At 46.8% G+C, this 23,970-nt stretch overlaps 1 protein-coding gene across 1 annotated transcript in view; it reads left to right on the forward strand.

The window, feature by feature from the left end:
* The window catches only part of LOC105564374 (probable RNA-binding protein orb2), a 98,558-nt gene that overhangs the window by 44,409 nt on the left and 30,179 nt on the right, over positions 1 to 23,970 (forward strand). Inside the window, exon 2 of the mRNA XM_012016691.1 lies at positions 234 to 287. Coding sequence (XP_011872081.1) covers positions 234 to 287 — 54 coding nt within the window. The remainder of the gene's footprint in view (positions 1 to 233; positions 288 to 23,970) is intronic.

Consider the following 23,970-nt stretch of genomic DNA (forward strand, 5'->3'; position numbering starts at 1 on the left):
AACGTCCGATTAGACGTAATCGGATAATCCAATTACATAATAACAAACGGATATGTCTGATTAAAGGAAACCGTATTTAATTGGTTTATTCAATGGATATTTTTCTCAGTGTGGTATGTACACCGTTTAGCGTCCCTCTACAATCGTTTTCCCCACCCCTCCATTTAATAACCAGATATTAAAATAATATTTAACTATTTTTCATAACGGCGCCTTTTCCATTTCTGTTCCAGGATTCATAAACTGCAACACCGCCAACACGTTGCAGTCGCTCGCGCAGCTGCATGGTAAGTGAAAACTAGTTGTTAATCCCTCTTCCCTCTCTCTGCATCCCCCTCGCGCCTCCCTCGCGCGCGGATATATACGTCCCGCGTTACGTTTATTGCCAGAAGATGATCGCCGGAGGGAGGGGAGCCTCGCGGCCCGCGGATTCAATTAAAATTTATAGTTACGTAATGCCCCCCCGGTGCAAGAGTGGTATGCGCCTTCCCGGCGCACGGCGGCAATCGGGGAAACGCCAGCCCTCCTCCGCGCGACGTTCACTTCCTCTTTCTTCATCGTAATCACCACCGGGGAAGGACTGGCCCCGCAACCTGTACTTTGCTCCCGTAGCCGAGTCGAGCCGCGGCAAAAATTCTGTTTTTGATTTAGCGCCGCCGCCGCCACCGCCGTCGTCCCTCGCCGTGAATTTCGCGCGAAAGTGAAGGGTTCGTCGCGGCTTTTTGCTCCCGCGAGTCCATCTAACAAGTCCATCCCAACGCGAACACGTCCGAGGAGCGGATTCCGCGCTTGTAAATCGATGAGTATATCGGCCCGCAAATCGTTATGTAAAACGCTGGCTCTCTGCCTCTCGCGGTCTCGTACGACCGCGAAAAATATGCGGGCTCGTTTGCGCTCGTTAACATTTTTAGCGTCAACGTTTTAGCGCAGCTCCCTGCGGCAATTTTAAGTGGCGTCGACGTTTCGCGAAGACACCGTAACGTGGTCGAAGAGTCGTCTCTTCCCCCTCGAAACGTACGCTCTGGGGGAAAAAAAGACATTCAGCAACCCGTTTGGGGCCCACAATTAGTAATCGAATTATTTGGATTGTTCGTGACGCTCTGGGAAAAACCATTTTGACCATTTTTTTTGTAGTTAAGCAACATTTCGGTTAGTGCCTCTTAAGTGAAAATTATCTTTGCCTTACTAAATATAGACAGAACTATCTGAGAGAATTGATTGGTATTACTTGAAAATCTTGGATATAGATAGAATAGCTAATTACAATTTTTAGTTACGCGGGGTGAAATTCGTAAAAGATTCGAGTTACGAACAATCCAAATAATTCGATTACTAATTGTGGGCCCCAAACTGGGTTGCTAACTGTTTTTTTTCCCCAAAAGCGTGATCATCCCGGGTTTGTCCCGCGATATCCCCCGCTGACGTGTCTCGCCAAGGAAACGCGCAGAACGAATTTTCTTAAGCGGATTGTATTGCTTCCAGGAAGGAGGGTTGATAAATACATCGGGCACTTTAATTAAATCTCGTAATGTGTGCGGCGCGTCCGTGTACGCTCGCGTCCGCTCGTGTCGTTGATCTTCAGCCCCGCGCGCCGGGGCCTCGATCGTAAAGATGTCCCGGTGCAATTTCTCCTCGTGGTGTTCCGTCATTAACACCACAAAGGCCTACCGGGAACGGCGCGCGAGAAGAAGCGGATTTATTTTCGTAACGTCGCGCGAGAATCCAAAAGCAATTGCCACGCTTCTCACGGGGCGCGCTTCGGATTTCATTCCCCGGGCATCTCGAAAGGCCTGCGTCCACGGTGCTAGAACCTGGTCCAAGTTCGAGTTTCGAGAGATGCGCGGCCAATCCACTTGCAACTTTTATGGAATAGCTGCAAGTGGATTGGCCGCACATTTCTCGAAACTGGAACTTGGACCAAGTTCCAGCACCGTGGACACAGACCTTAAGGGAGCGAACAAGATATTTTTTAAGTAATTTTATTTTGTAAACACAGAGCGTATCGAATGCGTTTCATTATGCGTTGAGAAACGAGTGTCCTGTCAGCTGCAATAATGCTGACAATAAAAATTTATCAAGTATTAAAGCGAAGAGTCTCACATGGTCACGACCGCGATCCCGAAGCGTACCACTTTGTAGATAAATTGGAGAAGAACTTACAATTGGCTGTATCAAATTTTTATAGAACACAGTCGAGACTGCAGACAATTAGTAACCGAGTTATATCGAGACGTTTCCGGCCCCTGTGAGGCCAAAAATCAAAATCCACTTTGACGAAATGCAATTATTCATTGAACTTATAAAGCTAAAAATGCCTCGAAGAAAAATTGTAAGAGATTCGTAGCTTTATTAACCATCCACGACGAAGCGCGATGACGCGTTCAGTTATTTAAAATCTTCACGCAGGTAACAGCGAAAGGGTTACAGACGAATTAAAGGCATTAGGTCCGTATCTAAAAAAAAAAAGCTCGATAATTCGATTTCATTAATCGATTATTTGTGCACTTACATATCCGTATAAAATATTTTTCAAAGTTTCATTAAAAAAGTTGGTTTTCTTCAAAATTTTAATTCTAAAATTCTTTAAATGCCTTAAAAAGTGTTGGACGATAAATAAATATATAATTGTCGTACAACGTAATGAGATATTTAAATCTATTCTCTCCCTCTCTCTTTCTTCGTGGGTATAATCGATGCAAAGCGTAACTCGAATTTCATTCACCCGATGTCGTTAAATATGTATGTGTTACGCGCGTCATGCGTGTGTGTAAATGCGCGGGGTCTCATTTTGGCTCTCAAAATGCACGGTAGAGTTAATTAGTCTATTCGCTTATGGTTATTCCGGGTGAAAAGTCTCTGACCGACATACCGGGTGTTTCTTTCCGTTCGTTAATGCCGGCGCATAATGACAACGTCCGTTGAAGCGGTAGTCGATTAATTTCGACCTTAAGAGACAAGATTTCCCGGATACGCACTGCGCGCGTCGATGCACGGGTAATGAGCTATAAAAAGGACATAAATGCCCGTGCGCTACATATTAAATAAATTTTCGTCGGTGGCTAATAATTTGCCGCTGCTTATGTAATTTTTAAGCGCGCGGTAATATACGTGAAGGATATTAAAAATACATAAGAGCGTAATATCTCACAATATATAGCAAAGTGTCACTAAAAGCTATAAAATATCTTTCTCTTTGAGACATTACGCGTATGTATGCGCTTGCTAAATTTAAAAGCTCTCACGTTTACGTATCGCAACGCAGATAATGATATTTTTAGCTTAACGTTCTTGAACTGTTATAATGTCGCGCTTTTAAGAGCCCACGGTGACATAAAAAGTCCCCAATCTCGACCAATGAGAAGACAAGCGTCGCGCGTTACGGCCGTTTTACGCGGATCGACACCCAGGATATTCTCTTAAGGCCTGAGTCCACGATGCTGGAACTTGGACCAGGTTCTAGCATCGTGGACGCAGGCCTTTAGCCACGAGTCTTCAAAGTATCCTTCCGGAAAAAAAGATAGCGCGAGTGAGATTACTATCTTTACAACAAATTTATTTGATCGTTTAGCTTTATTAAGTCGTTCTATCTTTAACAGCGTCTACACTATGAGGCTCTCGATGGTTACCGATGGCCGATAAACGTTTCTTTTGCTTTATCCCGCAGAGACAAGTGGAGAAACTTGAAAATGAAGGCAAAAGGATTACACGGGGACTTCGTTAAGGACTTTGTAATGATTTCGGAGACACTGTCCCACGTTTACATTAAATTACCCCCTTGAAATCGGTACATGTGCGTTTTTAACGAAGGATAAAGCTCAGTTTTTATGCGTATCCCCTAATTAAAAGGAAGTCTTTCGCTCTGACATGCCGCGCCGCATGGTTCCGGCCCCGCTGACTGTCGTAACTGCATCGACCCCTTATCTTAATACCTCGGCGATATTAATACACGTTTATGACTCTTACACTTAATTAATTAATTAATTAATTTCTCTGACTTATTATCTTACGATTTATCTATTTATTTATTTATCTTTACCCGCAATAATTTCAGATATGACATTATGAATTTGCTGCCACTCATGAACTCATTCTGTTTCGACATAAATTAATTTTTTCAGTCAACATTAGGTATGTCTTTCTCCTTTGCAATACACACTTATGTACGTACTAAAAGTTCCTTTCTTCGTATTTGCGGTTTGAGCATTTGGAATTTGTTTCCAGATTGTGCCTGAAAGGGACCCGATAAAGAGGTCGAAATCTTGTGACTTAAGTAAAGATCGCTTTTTGCCAGTCTGGTCGACTTTTACAAAAATGTTCCCTTTGTTTAATTACCACCGGCGACAATAAGCTTCGCTCAGCTTTGTTAATACACGTAGGATAAATACGCGCGGGCGCGCACGTGTCCACGATACGCGTGTGTACGAGCATTTCGTAGGCCGTAGTCGACGTAATAGGTTTATTATACGTACCTATATGAGAAGTCACGTCCTACGTAGCGCGCGCATACATAATACAGTTACGGGCGTACATATGTGCACGTAGGTCGACGATGCTGATGTCGTACAACCTGCACAGTCGACCGCATTACCATACATATTGATCCAGCCTAGAAAACGCGTCCGTAGAAATCGCCTCCCCGCCGGACATTGGCCCCGGCGCTTTTCGACAATGTCGTCCGCCGCATCTCGGCCCTTATTTTTTTTTCCACGGTCCGCGAGTCGCCTCGCCTCGTGCGTCGCGTCTTTCGTCCGCCGGGTCGAAACGCCGTTCCTCCGGACGCCGGCGTTTACTCCGTCCTGCGCGCCGGTGCGTTTCCGCAATACCGTACGCGGCGAATATACCGCAAGCGCGAGGGGGGGCCCCCGGACGCTCGGCGCGGAACAACCGAGGATTGGTCGCGGCAAGCACACTTTCGTCCTGGATTCACGCGACGCTCGTCCCCGCTGCACACGCGACTACGACGCGACGTTATCGTCGGCCGTATCCGGAGCGCGGTCTTGCAAGAGGTCTATTATTTTCCACACGCGCGGAGAAACGCGCGCGCGCGGAATATAAAAGGAGGTGCACAGGTGCAACGAAAGCAAAAACAACGGCAACCGGCTCGCTTAATTCGCCGCGCGTAGCTCGCGATTTATATTTAACAAGAACCGGATCGCGCGAGAGACCTTGCTATCATATATATTAATTGCGTCCTACCGCGCGACGAGCGTGTTTCCCGGGAAACGGAGTCGAGCGGAAGGCGTTATGTTGCGTGCGCGTAATAAAACGCACGGCGGTGTCGAATGTCCGAGGGAAAATGTTCAAATCACCGCGGCACGAGCGGAATCTTCCTTCTCGTAGGCGCACACGTCCGGCTAAAAGAATTTCGCTGATGACGTCTGATGACATCGCGTTTCGCAGGTGCAGCGCGAATTCCTGCCGCCGCAGACAGTTGCGTAATCCGTGATCCGTATCCGGTTTTAACGAGAGCCTACGTTGCGCCTCTCTCTCTCTCCCTCTCTCTCTCTCGCATCGAGTACGAGCCTAATTGAATTATTTTTTTACGAGCTCCGCTCGAAGAAACGGGAGGTGCTGGGAAAACGGCGGTTATTAAAAATCATAGCAATATTTACGAGACGCGCGCGAGGAGGGAACGTGACGGAAAAATCTATATTTATGCGCGGACGTGATTAGCGTGCGGAAAATCCGATTAGCGGCGCGATACTGGGAACTTGTGACGCAAAATTCTGCCAATAATAAAAACGGTCGTGTGCACCGCGGGGTGCGGAAACGTTCGATCTACATCGAAACGCGGCGCGATGGTTTCGCTCCTGTCGATCGGACTTTGGCGTCAAGTTCAACCTAAGCAGACCCGAATATTAATTTCGATTGTGCATTTTCTCAAGCGCGACGCACGCACGCACGTGCAGTTTCTACACACGAACCCGTGAAGAGGAAATAATTGATTTCTGGTATTTTAAAATTATCCTGGAACGCCGAGGATAATACGTCGGTTCCAATAACCGATTGCCGCAACGTGCTTCTCGTTTTATCGAAAGTTTTGCCGATGCTGTCATTTCCCCCCCGTGTTCCTTAGAGAGCACTCGCTCTCGAGAATTTTCCATCGACGTGCTCCCGATGTCGTTCCTCCTCGCCGGGGAATGAACGCGGCCTGAAATTACGCGGGCACGCACGGGCAACCGCACGCGTGACAGACATGCCCGAGGTCCCCCGGTGATGGGACGACGATTGTTCGTACGCCGGGGCTCTTACAGCGTGAAACCCAGCCGCGCATACGCGGGCTATTTCGCAATTAATGCGAAAGAGTTTTCGGTCGCGGCCTGCATCCACACGGAGAGAGTGTCCTTTTCAAATTTGTCCTGATAATTGGGCGATTGTAGGCCAGCATGGTGTTTCTCGAGACTTTACCATACATTTTATTACACCGAGAAAAATTTCCGTCGGACAAACCAATTAAACAGTGTTTCCGATGGTTAATGTTTTCGATTAAATTATAGACACACATTCGACGAAATTTATCCGATGAAATGCAGTTACCGGTGAAATTTGATCGAAAAACCGATCATATTTTTTATCGGATATACAATTTAATTGGATATATAATTTAATTGGATATAATTTAATTGGTTTATCCGATGAAAATTTTTCTCAGTGCATAATAACTAGTATGGTAAAATTTCAAAAAACTCACATAAAATTTCTTAAAATGCCACGTTGTCTCACGATTACATAACTTTCGGGATAAATTTTCAAAGAGAATTGTCTCCGTGTGCGCATCGTGGCACACGGGCGAGATCATCTAGCGCTACGCGTCATTTCCATTAGTAGCCTAGCGATTAGGCAACACGCGCTGCTGAAAAGAAGCGCAGAGGTACTTGGTACACGTACATATCTTGTCTTTTATTACTAAAAAGTGTATTTTCTTATTTTTTGTATAGATGTTGCACAGCTTTCTCCACTCTCCTTTCTCGCATCCGACATTCAGCTGCTTCACATGTGGCAGCTTCGCGCTTTCGAAGAATCGACACGGATTTCCAAAGAATGGTCGTTAGCCTCTCCACAATAGTAACCGCGGGTAATTAAACTTCCCGGCCGGATTCAGCGTTGCCTTCGTTGAACACAGAGCGACGTAGTATTGTGCAAGTGTGTGCTTTTACGCCTTGAACTGAACACGAGCGGAACAATTTTGCAGAAGACTGTTAAGTTACAGATTAATTGCAAAGTACAATAATCCTCGAGCTGACGATCGTGAACAGTTCTCCAAAGGAGTAAACAAGCGCTTGCCAGCGCCATTTTCAATATCAGTTATGAGACTCGCAATTAATAGAATTGTGTGTATATTTAATCAGTAGGAGAGAATTTTCTCTTAAAATTTATCCTGAATCATAGACTGAGAAAAATATCCGATTAAATTGTACATCCGATGAAAAGTGTGGTCGGTTCAATAGAATTTCATCAGATGTATCCATAATTTAATCGGAAAAATTAACCATCGGAGACACTATTTAGTTGGTTTAGCCGATGAAAATTTTTCTCAGTGTATAATCGTGGGACGGTATGGTATTTTGAAGAACTTTATGAGAGATTTTTTGAAATTTTACCATACATTTTACTAGTGAAATGTACGGTAAAATTTCGAAAAACTCTGATAAAATTCCTTGAAACGCCGCTCTTGAAATTTTCAAAGAAATTTCTCCGTGTACATTTTTATAACACTAAAACTCGGATTCTATTATCATTACACATTCCTGCTGGAAATCTTGTGTCTTTATACAGCAGATTGTCGCAATTGCATTCTAACGGGCTCTCCGGTGGTGCATCTGAATTTAATTTAATTTGGCATAAAAATCACGTTCGGCTTTACCACGCGGGTGCCTTTTATATACAGATATATTTTTGCGTCGTCTCATATCTATTCTTGTCAAGCACATCGGTCCTGTTAGACACACAAGCCGTCGTAAAAATTACTATACGGTCGCCGAAGTCGTGCGTCTCCTCGGCAAGACTTTTACGACTCGCGGAGCTGTCCCCGGGCAGGTTCGAGTCCCTCGCCGAGAGGAGTGTTGCGAATGTTTTCGCAACGACTGCATAACTACCGGTGGAATGTTACGCGTCCGTCCGATCGCCGCGCGGGTAATCGGCGCGAACGAGGTAACGCATGCCCGCTAACAATCCGCGGAGCCTTTGACCTTTACCGAGGCGTAGACTCATAAATCACGTTATGCGAATGAGCGAAATCACGCCTACGTGTCCGCGGGTTTGTCAAAGGTACCTGAGGATTAAGCGGTTCCCCCGATCGCCCGTCCGATTATGACGTTCGCATCGCGCAGCGGAAAACATTTTATCCGTTATGACACGAGAGAGGTTCTTTTTATTATCTCGCGCGTTCATCAGAACCGTGAGGCCGGTTATTATCTCGCTGCGCGCTCGTTATTCGAAAGAGGGAAGCGGACGGAGTAGGTATGCAATTTGTAATTATGATACTTGCAACGTCTCGGGACTCTGTCGGCTTTCCAATTTCACGCTTGCTCCGCGTGGACCAATTCGCCGCCTAACTCGGGCGTGCACGCGACAACGTTAATCGGTGACAATGAACAAAGCGCAACGGTGCGCCGCACCTTTCCGTTATTACTAACGTTATTCTTCGTACGTAGTCCTCTTCCCTCGAAATATTTCAAGTGGATATCACTCCTGGAACGTACCGTGTAGAGTCCCTCTAATCGATGTCTGGCCAACAGGCCAGTTTCTGCGAAATGATGCGAGGGAGAAAGGAATATATTCCCTCTCGCTCCCCGAGTCGAAATTTTGGCCCTATGTTGAACCTTTCATTCTATTATATAGTAGGACCTAAGACGGTAAAAGAGGTCGAACTGCAAGTACGAAATTTACTCCCACTTTAAAACTGATAGTGTCGGAGATTTTTCCTTTTTACCAATTTAACATTAAAGTAGGTCCTTTTAAGTGGGAGCTAAAGCAAATTTTTAGAATTAGAGTTTCAAGGGAGGAGTGAAAAAATATAATGTCATCAAGGTAGGTTCTTGGTCTATGTGGTCTACGTAGGTGTATAGATCGGCGAAGTAGGTGTAAATTATCCTCCAAAGTGTCAAAATAGTACCAAAATTTTGACTCGGGTCTACAAACAACATTTGCGTCGTGTAGAGCGAGAGGGAATATATTTCTTTCTCCCTCGCATCATTTCGCCGAAACTGGCCGGACTCCGATTAGAGGGACTCTAGTACCGTGAGCGTGCGATAGATTCGCGAGCAGCTCCCGTGAGATGGAAAGAAACGCGCGTCCTCGGATCGCGTCCTCGTACGTTCCGGGAGGATGCGCCAAATTGGTCTCTTACGTCGCGTCCGGCCGGGCTGCGGTCTCTTTGCGTCGCGAGGGGGGGAAAGTCGATAGGTATGCATAGGGCATGAGCGCGGCTTACTAATCCGGTGCCGCGCTTTCCGGGCTATGGGCGACGTTGCATATTCAGCGGATGCAGATTCCGGAGGCGTGCGGACCGCAGCCGGTGAAACAATACATTAATTAGCCGGGCCTTTCGCAGGGCAGTCTCGCGACCGCGCCGCTCGCTCGCCCGCACCGCCCGAGAGTAGCCGGACCCCTGCGGGAGCGGTCCCTCCGCTCGGTTTTAGGCGAGCAACTCATATAACTTCCTCCTACGTAACCCGGCGTCCTCGGTGCGACCATAAATCCGGGGGACGTTCAATATTTATGGGGGTGCTGCGGTGGCTCGGTTACTTTAATCTCTACTAGCCAGGCGGAATACCACCCTACGACGGACGACTGCATCTGGCCGCCCGTAGATATATGCAGGCCGCGCGATATGAATCTACGTGGCAGCTGGCTTTAAGCTCTCGGCTGCGAAAGACGCCGCGCTGCAACGCGCCGCTATAAAGTCTCGGGGAGATCGAGAAAGATCGGGAGGCAACGCGCGTCGAGCTAAGCCGATCAATAACCGACCTTGGACGCTTTTGCGGATACTTCTATACGTTTAACAGGCTAATACTTCCGCGTATTTAAGGGTCAGAGCACAAAGTAACGTAACGGCTTACGACAGAGGCGTGCGCTATCTACGTTTACGCTTGCGTCTTTGTCGTAAGCCATTACGTTGCGAGAGAACTTAAATGTATTGTATGACTGTGCGATCGAAGCACCGCAGATCGTGCTTGTCACTTGTCGTCTCCTAATTTTATCGACGGATTCAGTTCAACTCGGAACTTTATAACGTGCAAACGTGCTCGCTTATTGTTAGTTAAAATCATTTTTCTGACAATTTCCTACGTCGACAGTGACCTGTGGGTCTGCTATAATTTATGCTCTGTGAACATCTATACACGAGGTAACTTTCATGTATGTGCACTCTGACCTGTAATTTATAATTTCTTGCCACCTTCAAAGAAATTGTGACATGTTGGTTTGCAGTCCAGTTTGAGGGGGAAACCGCTGAGGACATTGTGGCGTTACAGATTTGCGGCATTACTGGGCATTACTAGGCATTTTTTGGGCATTAGGCCTTGCTGAGATATTATAAAGATACAATAAGATAAAATAAGATAATACGATAAAGCAATGCTCACTGGGCAGTAGTGGGCATTGGTGTACAAGATTTTGGTCAGCGGTTTCCCCCTCGGCTCAGTTACTTGATAAGGACCTGATACTTGGGTCGAAACGTCGTACCAAGTGTGCCAGTTAACTAAAAATTTACAGTTGGATCAACAAGAAGCTTCATTTCTATTCTATTACGTTGCTTTGTGCTCTGACCCCAAGTCTTATATAGCGTGCGGCAGGCAATTTATAATAAGAAGCAAGGGGGGGGGGGAAGGGATTTTTTTTTCAAAGATGAAAAATCTGCAAAATAAACTTACGGTCATCGATATGCCTACATCCTAATCGCCGGAATGCGTGTCAAATTTATATCACACAGCAATAATGATCTTGTTATTTCTAACTAAGATTACTTAGCAATCATCAATAATGACGCTTAATGGCGCCTCGTGAGGATGTTCCGCGCGGCGTGACGCAACGCTGCGCGAGTCGTCGCGTAGTCGACGTTTCGAAAAAAAGAAACTGCTGTCCGTGCTCGTTTATGCTCGCGTATCGCATCGCAACGAGTTTGTTGCAACAGCGCGCGGAAAGATACCGTAGCCGGGGCGCGCGCGCGTTACGTTTCTCGTTCCAGTTACTCGCTGGAAGATCCGCGCGCGGATCGGGATTCGCGACTGACTCGCGCCTTACCTTAAAGCTTATTCTACAATGGACACAAAACGCAAGACGCTAAGAACTCTACCGGTCGCAGTCAAATGCAAGAAGAATGATCGACTGTCATCGACCGATTTCTTGCGTCGCGGCCTTAGGCCCGTATTCCGAATCCCCCCCCGCCGTTATATGGCATCGCGCGCTCACCCTCGATCCCTACCCTCCGTAAATCGCGCGAGCGGTCGCCGCTCTTGATACAGGGATGATCCTCGGCGAGTCGGCCACAAGTAACGCTTCATTATTCCGAGTGGAGTGATGAGAGTCTAACTGCGACGGTAAATTACAGTATTTCATCGGCCTGATTAGACCCCGAGGTTGCCGAAGTAAGAAACGCGGCGGTACACAAACTTCGTTACCTCGCGTATAACAGCTAGCTGCAGCTTTCAGCCGGAGGTGCCGATTAACGGATGGCGGATATTTAATTAAATCGGAAGTACCGTCGCTCGGCGTCCATCGTCGGGGGATTATCATTTATTTCGCGTTCACCCTATACTCAGCGGCGATACGCTACTGTCCCTCGATCGGTTTGCGCTTACGGGCTAAGCATTGACTCATCTATATTATTTGCCGTCACGGATTACACGTTACGCGGTCAATAACGCCGTAATAATAATAACGCGCTCATATTGGTCCCATCGAGTAATAGGAACTTTCGTGCCCGTTAATGGGATACTTTCGTAAGTATCACAGATGCCTGATACGGTCTTGAGCGTGCGGCGCTCAAGACGTGTCCGCTTCCGAGTGAATTTCACGCTTATTAGTGTCGCCTGATCGATCGATCCGGAGGATTTTACGACTCCGATTAAGCCGATGGGCGCCGTTGCACAACCCGGCGGAGTCAAGGTACGGGCTTCCCCTTGTCCCACATTCCCCGCATCCTTGACGAAGTTTCTCGCGCACAACGCGCCGTCGTTTCCTTACACAATAGATATTTATCTATTTATCTAAATTCAGCGCCTGAACGCCAGGCCATGAAAATGCTGTCGCAACGAATGATTCACTCGCGCGCTTGTCACGGGATCTATTCACCCAATGCCGTGGACTTCTTTTTTTCTTTTACTATTTTCCCGATGGCGTAATCGGGAAGACTGGTCTCGCTTGAATTTACATTTCGGCTCATTGAAATATCGAGGGGATATTTTTGTTTATTCCATTATTTGTACGAAATATTGTAACAAGGGTATTTCCATACACGATAGTTGAATAAACGTGGTGGCATATTGAGCGACATTTCCATCGCGCTTGGACAACCGATCGTGGCGGGAAATATTGTACAATGCATCGGTATTACTCGATGTTAAATTGCAATTACGTATCGAAGCGGAACTCACGCCAACCTGAGCGCTGTATTACTGACAGCCCTAGAAATCGGGCACCGAAAACGCGAGCCTGTGCGGGCGTGTCGCGTGAATAGCACGATATTTCGTGCCGCGGTTATTGTGGCCGAGTAGTCGGGCGACGTATAGTAGATTCAATGCGGCCCCCGTAAGATCAGCCGTGTTCCGGATTTAGCTCCGATAGACGAAACGTGAATGCCGTACGTCATGCGTGCCTAAGTTGAAGGAAGCCCGGCCGACAGCGAGCACGACTTTACCCGCGAGCGGAAATTGCTAAGTATAACGTGAGCTAATTGATCCCAGAATCGCGCTGAATGACGTCCACGTGTATAACAGGAGGTTTCTGCTTTGCGGGACGTACACGGAATTTTCTCTCGAAATTTATCCTGCAAAATCACGTAATCGTGGGACAACGTGTGGCACTTTGAAGAACTTTACGAGAGTTTGTGGAAATTTTAACGTACATTCTGCCAGCGAAATGTGTAGTAAGATTTAAAGAAACTCTTATAAAATTCTTTCAAATGCCACGTTGTCCCACGGTTGCATGCACTGAGAAAAATGTCCGATTAAGTATAATCGGATAATCAAATTAAATAATAACAAACGGATATATCCAATTAATTTGTATATCCGATGAAAAATATGATCGGTTTTTCCATCAAATTTCATCGGATGTATCCGTAATTTAATTGGGAGACGTAATCGGAAAAATTAACCACTGGAAACGCTATTTAATAGGTTTATCCGATAAAAAATTTTCTCAGTGTGATAATAAATTTTAAGAAAAAATTCTCTCCGTGTAATTGTCCAGGAGAAAGAAACTTTTCCGGGGGGAGGAATAAACTTAAGTCAATTGTTAATGACGTTATAAATATTGTTCGACGTCACCATTCGATTTTACTGCGAAAATTAGAAGCTGAAAAGCAGATTTCACTTGCACATCTGCGTTGCATAAATCTCGAAATTTATCGGCGCGATCTGTAAAGATTGTCCGCCGTGCGAGTCGCGCGATACAATAATTGTATCATCAGCAAATTACTGAAATATACACTGGAATGCAAACGTACGCCTTTTCCGAGATGCCGATAAGAACCTGGGTCTTAGGGAGAAATTTAAATTCCGCGTACGAAGTTCTTTCGTTCCGTTTTTAGCACGCGATTAACCCGCTTCCCGAAGGACGATAAAAGCGGACCTTTGGCCAATTAAAATCGATGATTGTACCCGACATTATCATACCGCGGCGCAATTAAAGCCAATTACCGCGTGTCCCATTCGTGTCGCCGATCACGTGGCACAATTTGCATCGTGAACTACTTTTACCGTACGAGAGAATAGGCGCCTATCTTAATGACGAGTGTGCCGTAATGCGCCTCGGGTGCGTGCACATTCGTATGTGTGGAGAACAGATGCATAGGATCTGCTTCTGGGTTGTGTGTCGCGGTTTCTCTCTTCTCGCCTGCACGCCAAAGAATGGTCCCCTCGATACGATACCATCGACCTTGATAACACTTGTGAAGCAAGTCGTGTCTCCATGTCAAGACAAGCCTCTGCGAACGCGACGAGTTTTCCTCGTATTCGTCTCGAGGGAAAGAATACCGAGGCGCGAAAGAAATCTCGGTAGGGCCAGAGTAGACAAATTAATTAAGAATTGGCAATGTTTGTGTGATCCGAGTTCAAAATCACGCTGTAGACACGCGAAGATAATTGTGCGCGAGTGTTTACTCCTGATTACGGAAACGTACCGTGTAAGATACACTGAAATGTTCACTACCGTAGCACTGAGAAAAATTTCCATCGGATAATCCCATTAAATAGCGTTGCCGACGGTTCATTTTTTCGATTAAATTATGGATACATCCGATAAAATTTATCCGATGAGACGCAGTTACCGGTGAAATTCGATTGAAAAACCGATCATATTTTTCATCGATGTATCCATAATTTAATCGAAAAACTCCACCATCGGACACACTGACTAATTGGTTTAGCCGATAAAAATTTCGCTCGGTGTAAGACCTCGGCATATAGCGTTAAATAACATTACGCATATACATGGCATTAATTATTGTCGGATTAGGATCGAGTTTCAGATCCAAATTCCTCTCGCACCCGTAGAGTGTAGCGTGAAACTAGCGTGACTTCCTGCTTAAGACGTTCTTTCCATTTAGCAGGTTTATGGGCGGATAATCAGACGTGTGTGATTAACGATCGTTCTTCCCCCCCCCCCCTCTCTCTCTCTACTCCCCCCTTCTCGACCCGCTATTATATTTATCGCCTGATCGAAGGATGGTAAGCGAGAAGCGAACTCGGTACTCCGGTCATCCGATCGGTTCGGATGAAACGCGCGGTAACGGTACACCGCTCGTTACGAATCGTTCGTACGGTCGTGCATCGAGGTAAGACGTATCCGCGATATTTGCAATCGCACGGATAATGGGGCTCTTACGACACACCGCGCACGACAGACAAATAATACATTCGTGGAAGTATTTGACGTTTAACGTTTGCTCAAGGAAGCGCGCGCCTTCTCCGAAGCGGCGCCGTCGCGCGATAAATCGAGCGCCGGTGCACGAGATCGATCTTAAGTCGCGGGGATTCGAAGGTGGAATAAGAAGATTGCGTTTAGTAGCGTAGGAGAGTCCTCCATTATGAGATCGGTTTCTAATATGAGATAGCAGCACTGAGAAAAATGTCCGATTAAATATAATCGGATAATCCAATTACATAATAACAAACGGATATATCCGATTAAATTGTATATCCGATGAGAAATGTGATCGGTTTTTCAATCAAAGTTCATCGGTAACTGCATTTCATCGGATAAATTTCATCGGATGTATCCATAATTTAATCGGAAAACGTACCTAATCGGAAAAATTAACCATCGGAAACACTATTTAATTGGTTTATCCGATGAAAATTTTTCTCAGTGAGGTTTTCAACGCCTAAATCCGATCGCAAAACCTTTTTTCGCGAACTGAGAAAAATTTCCATCGGATAAACCTATTAAATAATGTTTCCGACGGTCAACTTTTCCGATTACGTTTTCCGATTAAATTATGGAAACGTCGGATGAAATTTGATTGAAAAACCGATCATATTTTTCACCGCATATACAATTTAATCGGATATATCCGTTTGTTTTTATGTAATTGGATTATCTGATTATATTTAACCGGACATTTTTTTTCGGTGCAACGATTGCACGGTCCAACGATGAATTTTCCACTGAACAGACTTCGCTCCAAGGACAATAAATTCATGGTGGAATCAACCGGTCACCTGTTAATGTAACAGAAACCTCGATATCACATATTAGAATCCTATCTCAAATTCCTCTAAACATGACGATCGTTTCCGCTTCCGTTTTAACGTGTCGAAATATTGAGCGCGTGTTCAGTGTCCGCTATCAATCTCGTCCCACCCCGATCGCGACCGCCGCGATTGCATAATACACGGCCGTAAGCGGATATTGTTTTTTCAAATATCTTTTTTTTTATCATTTCCCCCCGTACGATCGTATAATCGAGGCGCTATCGTTTCGCGATACCCGTTCGGATAACGCGCGATAACGAGGAATGCCGTTTCGTCGCGGACGAAAGTGGTCGGTTATCATTCAGTTTTGGTTTAGTCGGGACTTTCTCGGTTGGCGGGAGAAGAGAGAAGAGGAAGGAGACAGAAAATCGGAGAGGAACGGGGGAAACTGGTATGAGGGGAGCCAGCTTATAAGATCTACGCTAACGAGCAACAGGACGCGCACGGTATTAAGAGCAGCGACCACTTTCGCGCTCGAGAAGTGGCCGGCGCTCTTTAAACCGTAAAAAAAGGAGGGAAAAAAGCCTCGCGACCGACATGTTCTTCACTTCGCGGCGCGTATGATCCGAAGTAGCCGGAGAAAGTCGTAGCGCATGTATAAAGTAAATCTCGCTTATCTTATCTAAGATACTTCCCGCGTCGCGATCGCATCTTGAATCGCAGTTACATCCGAGCTGAAATGTTAGCCGCTAAAAATATCAGCTATTAATAACGACAACCGTAGGCAAAACGTGTGCTAATGATGTTGCATACATTTCCTCCTTCGTCGCTCTTAGAGCGAAAGCAACAATAATGACCTTGCTTTCATCGTTACGGCCGCACTACGCTCGAATTGACATAAATTAATCACTTTGATTCGCGCTCGCCGGGCAGCGATTTATCCTTCCCCCCCCTTCCCACCCCTTTCAATTAATTGCCTGAATTTTTCGAGAAAATCACTCTCCCCCGCTTCTGTCCAAGAAGCAATACGGAAATTTACAGTGCAACGAAGAGTCTCATCTCCCGAGATTCCCGGGAGATCTTTGTCTTTCGGCCTCTGTCGTGAAACAAGGAGTGGCGAATAGAGAGCGAGAGAGAGAGAGATTCCGAGCGAGATGCATCGCGATGCATCGCCGAGGGTGTTCGTAACCCCGGAGTATCGCTGAAATGTCGCGCCCTACCCTCCCCGTTTCTCCCTTTCCTCCCGGCCGCGGCCGCCGCACGCGACGCCCCGCGGTTTCGGTTGCACAAGACTCTCGAAAGGTCAAGAGTGCAACGTGCGCGCCGCGCGGATTCCCTTTCTTCACGGCACACGCAGGCGTGTGCGCGCCCACCTGCGCTACCTGAACCGTGAAAATGAGGCGCGTGCGGCGCGCAGATATGGAAAAATGGACATTCTTTCAGCGAAACCGCCGTTTCACCGCGACCTTTCGCGCGACGTCTCGAGCACCCTTCAGATCCCTTTTATCTCGACGAGGCTTTGAGGAAGTAAGACGTTCGCGTTTCTCCACATCTTAATTAAAACACGATGGAAAGTCGCCCCGTAGTGAATTTATCGCTCCTTCAGAAAAAAAAGGAGTCCTCGAATTTTAGATTTAAATAATTATTTTTTTATTGGCTCATACATACATTAGGATGTATATATATACGCAATGCTCGACGAGGTAATTAAAATTGTTAAACGCTTGATTTGAAAGTGAAATAAAAATTGGAATAGAAAGTAAGAAGATTATTCTAGTGCGCATAACTTTCTTTCCGTCATGTGTTAATTTTAGATAAGCAATCCCCCGTTATCGTCCCGCATATCGATACGACGTGCGCGAAAGTAAAACGCGAGACGGTAACGAAAATTATTTATCGGAGCACGGTGGGAAAGCTGCCCTGGGATAATCCCATTGGTAGCGGAGGAGCCGGCGATAGTTTTCGTTACCTCGGTGGGCAAAGTGCTGCGAACGTGCGGTTCATCCCGGAGAGTCCTCCTCCAGGCTAGAATATTATCCTCGATAGGCATGTCTTGTCGGGCCGTCTGTCAAGCGGGTTCGTGCTGTTTACTGCTGTTTGTAAATCACACGGCGGACAGGCAATTAGCGGGCCCGGCGAAAAATCGAGCTTACCGTCGTGGGAACGCTTTACCGCTGCGACACAGTTCGGCGGCGGCGGCGGTGGTGCTGACTAGGTTCGCGGAATGCGGCGACAAATCGTGCTATCGTCGTTAGACGATTCCGGGAAAGAGCCGCGCGCCGCGCCGCATAATCATGCGCATTGTAATTAGGGACAATGAGCCAGATCTTCCTGCGCCGCGCGTGCGGAAGAGATTGTCGCGCGCGGCGTTCGTCATGGGAAATTAATACGTAGGAGTGCAGGTACCAAGGTGATGTGAGATTTATGGACAGGTTTCACGATTATTTTTTATGAAACTGCCGCCAGTAATTATAGCGAATTGTCTGCGGCCGCGTTGAATTGCGCGCGCGAATCCTAATTTGCGTGACCCCGGGATTTATGAAAAATATAAGAGTCCTCGTCTGAGAGCTTCTCTTAATCTTTACTTTAGACAGACGTAGAATTCGTTGGCAATTTTTGCTGCGCGACTTAATTAAGCACTGTAGACGGAGACACTTTTATTCGGATTCGTACGTTGATCGTATGAATCTTTAATTTTCTGCGTCATTAAGCGTCGCCTTTTTATGGTATTTTGCGAGGGGGGCTTTGCGGCGGAAAGGACAAGTCGGTAGGGGGCGAGAGACAGTTTTTAAGGAGTGAAATTAAGTGGAAGAAATAACGATCTCTCTTGGGCCCAAGAGCCCAAGTCAAATCGTTCGGGAATGTAAATCTAAATCGACTCGCACAATCGCGCGTCGCGTGATACACCGTGTAAGCTGCGCTCGGTCGTACTTTTCGCTCTTCAAATATTTGGAATCGCGTAGTTGCGTCGCGTTACAGGCCTCGCTTTTCCGGAGAAGCGCGAGGCGGAAAAGTTCGCCATTGTAATAACGACGGGCGAAAATGTAAAACGAATCGGATTTTAAATTAAAGACCCGCTCGCTAATTTACTGCCACTCGTTTCAATTTGCCCCGCCGACTTCCTAAGTCGTCAAGGAGCACAGTTTTTTATGCAAATTTATTATGCCTTCGTCGTAGCAGAACTTTAACATTGACTTGAGTTACCGTCCGGTTACATTTATTCGTCGCAGCTGTCCAAATCCAATTTACCACGGCTTTCGAGGATCTTATTCGTCATTAAAAGGCAGAATTAATTTACATATTTGACAAATATCCGTGTCATTTGTGCCTCTTCAGTGTTTGGAACGGCCCTTTCCTCAGCTTCGATTCAATTTACCTTTCCGCTTTATCGACCCGCTGTTATCTTATGTTTAATTGTCGCGATCCTAATCCGGTATTTTTCGCCAGCGAGCAATTACGCTTATATCTCTCATAAATAATGATATTACTTCCGGCGTACCAGTTCCTAACGCTAATTCTATTCACCCTCCGGCCTCACTTATCCGCCGTTAAAATACGCCTAATTCCCCCGAGCGACGCGTCGACGACGTCGAGGACGAATCACACAATCGCGCAGCTGACGCAGCTCTCTCTCTCGTTGCGACACGGCGGAAGAGGGGTGGCCCACGGTCGAGGTTGGGGAAGTACCTCGTCTAGGCCGGGTAGAGCTCGAATAGGGTAAAAAGGGTCGGGACGGAGTCGAGAGGCCGACGACGGCCACGAGGACGACGACGGCGCGAGAGCGCCTCTTGAGACGCGCACTCATTAATTCGCAGAATTTTCTGGAGCCGTTGATAAGCCTGTAATTACGAATTCTCGCGGTATACGTGCGGTTGCCACGACGAAGCGGTCTGAGAGGTACGTCAGACCGCGATCTGCGACCAAGAAGGAAGAAAGTGACCGCCGTGTCGCCAGTAACATTTTAATTGCCGCCTCGCCCTCGACGTCATTAACGCTAGCTCGAGGGTATGACGTTCAGCCTGACGGTTTATTACTTCCTTAATCCTGTCGTTCGGCGAAGCTTCAATCGCGCTGTTCTTCTTTTTCTTTTTTTTTAATCAAGACCGTTCCGACCGATAGACCTCTCTCCGCGGATGACTTTGTTAACTGAACTTTTAGATACGGTAACGCTCCACGACGATTGCGCACGGCGGTCGAACACGCGTTATGACAAACGCTGAGTGAAATAAGATTGACGGGAGGTAAAAGTTCGCGCTCCGGGGAAAGTATAGTGATCGGATAGGAAAGTAAGTTGAAGTGAACGGGAACAAAGTTAGCGGGCGAGTTTTTCCAATCAATCCCCGATTCACCCTCCATTCACTCGCAGTTGCTGCGGGTGTTATTTTTTTTTCTTTCATACGGGGATTATCCGCCAATATGGCAAATCCACCCGAACGGAATGGTAAAAGTAATATTCTAGAATTATCAAGCCAGCTCTGCTGTATCTCATAAATTTAGTACGTGTTTTAGCGATTGCACAGCTTGGAATACAATAATATCGCAATATGTACACGGAGAGGAAAGTGTAGCTGCCGTAGCTAAAAACTACACGTGGCAACTTGATTTTAGTTGTAAAATATGGACAGCTAATATATTCCGCCGTGAATATTTTGCTACTGTGCCTATTGTATTAGGTGCGACAGCAAACCGCTTGCTGTGCTTTAGAAATTTGTACGCGGAAAAAATGCCGGTCAATTAAACAAAACGAAGTCGCTTGAATTAAACGTTAACGTCACGGGCTGCCACAAACATAAATTTCGCGTATCTACAGCGTGATTTTGAACTCGGATCACAAACGTTTTCCAATTCTTAATTACATTTGTCCAACCTGCGAAAACTAGCGAGACGAAATTTTTCTTTCAGTGTAATAATTCAAGGGCAGTTTTAAGATGCGAGCAAAGCTTGCAAAGTGCTATGCAATTAACAATCGAATCATTTACGACGGTCGGACCATTTATCGTACCGGCCACTGCCATCTCTCCTCGTTGCTCCGCGCTCACCGTTACACATCCGGCGCGCTCACTCTTCGTGGGAACATCGTCCGCTTCCGATCGCACAGTAGCCGGCCGCGCTCTTCGGAGCGTCGCATTCTTGACGACGACGGCGACGACGACAACGACGACATTCCCATCGTCTTCGAGGGAAGCATTTTCCGCCTGGACGACGCGCGACGGTACAAAACGGCCCGGAAGAGCGTTTGCCCGCGTTTTCCGCTCCCGAACGTTACCGCGAGCCGCTGCTTGGTCCATTTGCGGCGTCACGGCTCCTCAGGAGATCCCTAATAACCCGAGGCGCCGTTCGCCTCGGACGCCTTTTTCCCTCTTTCTCTATCTCTCTCTCTCCCTCTCGTTGGCGCGGCGACGACCCCGATACGTCGGCCAATTAATCGCCGGGAGATATCGATCTGGTTAACATCTAGCACGGAGCGAATCGGTATTCACGCGTGACCGAGCCCGTTGGAGATGAACGGCGACGCTTGTCGCTTCGCGCCATTCATCGGAGGCGCAAACTGTCCCCGCGGAATATTATTATGGGAACTTCCACGTGGCGGCGTGGAACTTTATAGCCGCAAATTACACGTTCACGCGCGAGATTTTTAACATGCCCAAATTGCCGTCTTAATTCGTCAATGAGCGCGCGCGCGCGACACCGTTGCGTGTCGAACTTTCGAAAACTGAAAGCACGTGTCATTTCACTTTCGTCAAAACATCCCGAGTCGAAATTTTGGCCCTACGTTGAACCTTCAATTCTATTACATAGCAGAACCTAAGACGGTAAAAGAGGTCGAACTGCAAGTACGAAATTTACTCCTACTTTAAAACTGATAGTGTCGGAAATTTCTATTTTTGTCGATTTAACATTAAAGCAGGTGCTTTTAAGTGGGCGCTAAACTAAATTTTTAGATTGAAGATTCAAGGGAGGAGTAAAAAAGTATGTCATCAAAGTAGGTTCTTGCTGGTCTATGTAGGTGTAAATTATCCTTCAAAGTGTGAAAATAGTACGAAAATTTCGACTCGGGATGTCTCCGTAAATTCGATTAATAACGCAAATAATATTGCGCTTACACAGACCTCTCGCGGCACGGAGAAAATCTTTCAATCTTCTTTTCGTTTATTTTTCCCCCCCCTGAATGATGACATAAAGATAGCTCCGCGTTTTTCTCTCCCAGCTTTTTCCTCGCTCGGTCCTCGCCCCGGGGTTATCTCCTCGGTGCAATGCTTATCCCGCCCTTCACGCGTCACAAACTTGATTCGCGTCTACAGCCGAGGGACTTGCTCGGCCGTGCCGAGTGTTTTTCACCCTTTCCACCGCGATTCATTGCGATGGCCGCTGTAAACCGAAAACGACCGGCGCTTCGCATGTATATAGAAGCAGCCGCCGTCGAGTGTTATAGCTGAAACACATCGTCTAGCCGGATGCGATCGTCCTCCGCTCTCGCCTTACAATAACTTTTTGTCCTACGAGCGGACGAGCAGATCCGATTTGCCGCGAATCGGAGTAGAACGAGAGTCCCAACATACTTCTTTTTCGTGCCGTTTCGGCGATCGGGTCCGATCGGGAATACATGAATACCGGAGATGCGGACTCGTGAATAGCGAGATAAAATCAACAGGTTGTTCTATTTAATGTACCTCGAATATAAATAAATATCCCATTGAGATATTTATACTCGGCGTAAAATAATATGGAATTTACGCCGTTAGAGTATTCGTTTATCGAATGGGTGGGTCAAGGCAAAAAGCGCGCAAAGTCCATTACTCCAAATGTTCATTTTCAGCAGCGGATTTTTGTTATCGCCCCGTGCGTTCGGGGCTTTCAAGTCGGACAAAAATTGTATAAAATGTTTGGGATTAACTGAATGGAGCTTTATGGATATACGCGCGAGTATACCGTTTGGGGCAACGCTCGCCGACGAAAATGACACTCGTCCGAGACCGAATGCGCGCGACTTTGGGAAAAATTCGCGTTGCGAAAAATCGCCGCGCTCCAGCCACGTTTTATTTTCTTTGCTGCGCGGTACAGGCCGCACGAAGTCGCTCCGCGACAGCCACCGCTCTGCGACGAGCCGTTTCCGTAAATCGTCGCGCCGTCTGGCAAATTGAATTTCTGATGTCACGAGAGAGACGAGCGCCCATTTGACGACCGGCTGCCTCCGGCTAGCAGACAGGAGGACAGTCCTTGAGAAGTCAATCCCTTAAAGCTTATCTAAAATTAAATCGGTGGCCGGACGAATGACAGAGAGAGAGAGAGAGGGGGGGGAGGGAGGGAGAGGGAGAGAGAAATCGGGAGAAAACGGAGGCCGGCAAGTGGAATTCCGGGATGCTATGTGCCCGTCACGAGGCAGGAAGGGCACGGCGAAAGAAAGAGAACGCCAGTCGTAGTCTCTGTGAGACAACATTCATTATACTCCCTCAACAATGGACGATTATTACGATAAACCAGAATCCTCCCCGTCTTTCGCCGCCTCGAATTGGATTAGCCGCGCCGGATCCCCGATCCTTGCACGTCGCTACGAGAGCCGCCGTTCATCCGCCGTGCGATCCCATCCTGCCGGGTTTCCCCCGCGGAAAGGAGGGAATTTTTAGCACGCTCCTTTATGGAGATAAACAACCGGACCGTATCTTCGGCTCCGGCACGGCGCGGAGCGTAAATCGCGTTACACGGATCCAGAGGGGGTCAGAGGGATCTAACATATATACCGTACGAGCGGTTTTATCTTTGAGATAGCTAATTAGTTTGACGAGCCGGAGGTAGGCGATACGGCGTAACAAGCGAGATCAATGTACTTTATCAATTAGTTCCGACCCTCCGTTGGCCCAAATCGAGTTTCCTGCCGAAAACGAAATTTCGATAACGTATCTTCCAGCCGTCGCGTGGGGTCTGGTTAAATAATAATTCCAGAGCAAGTTTTCGTTTCTTATATTCTACATACCTACGTGAACGCTAAACGAGGGAACCCTAATTGAACAAGGAAAATATTTGAGTTCTTGACGTATAAATTGATTTTTTTATACAATATTAGGATCCCCCAAGGCTGCACATGCCTTACGAAAAACTGTAACGACTGATGGCA

The sequence above is a fragment of the Vollenhovia emeryi genome, unplaced genomic scaffold (assembly GCF_000949405.1).
Source record: "Vollenhovia emeryi isolate VEMERY1.0 unplaced genomic scaffold, V.emery_V1.0 DF939166.1, whole genome shotgun sequence".
NCBI classification, from domain to species: domain Eukaryota; kingdom Metazoa; phylum Arthropoda; class Insecta; order Hymenoptera; family Formicidae; genus Vollenhovia; species Vollenhovia emeryi.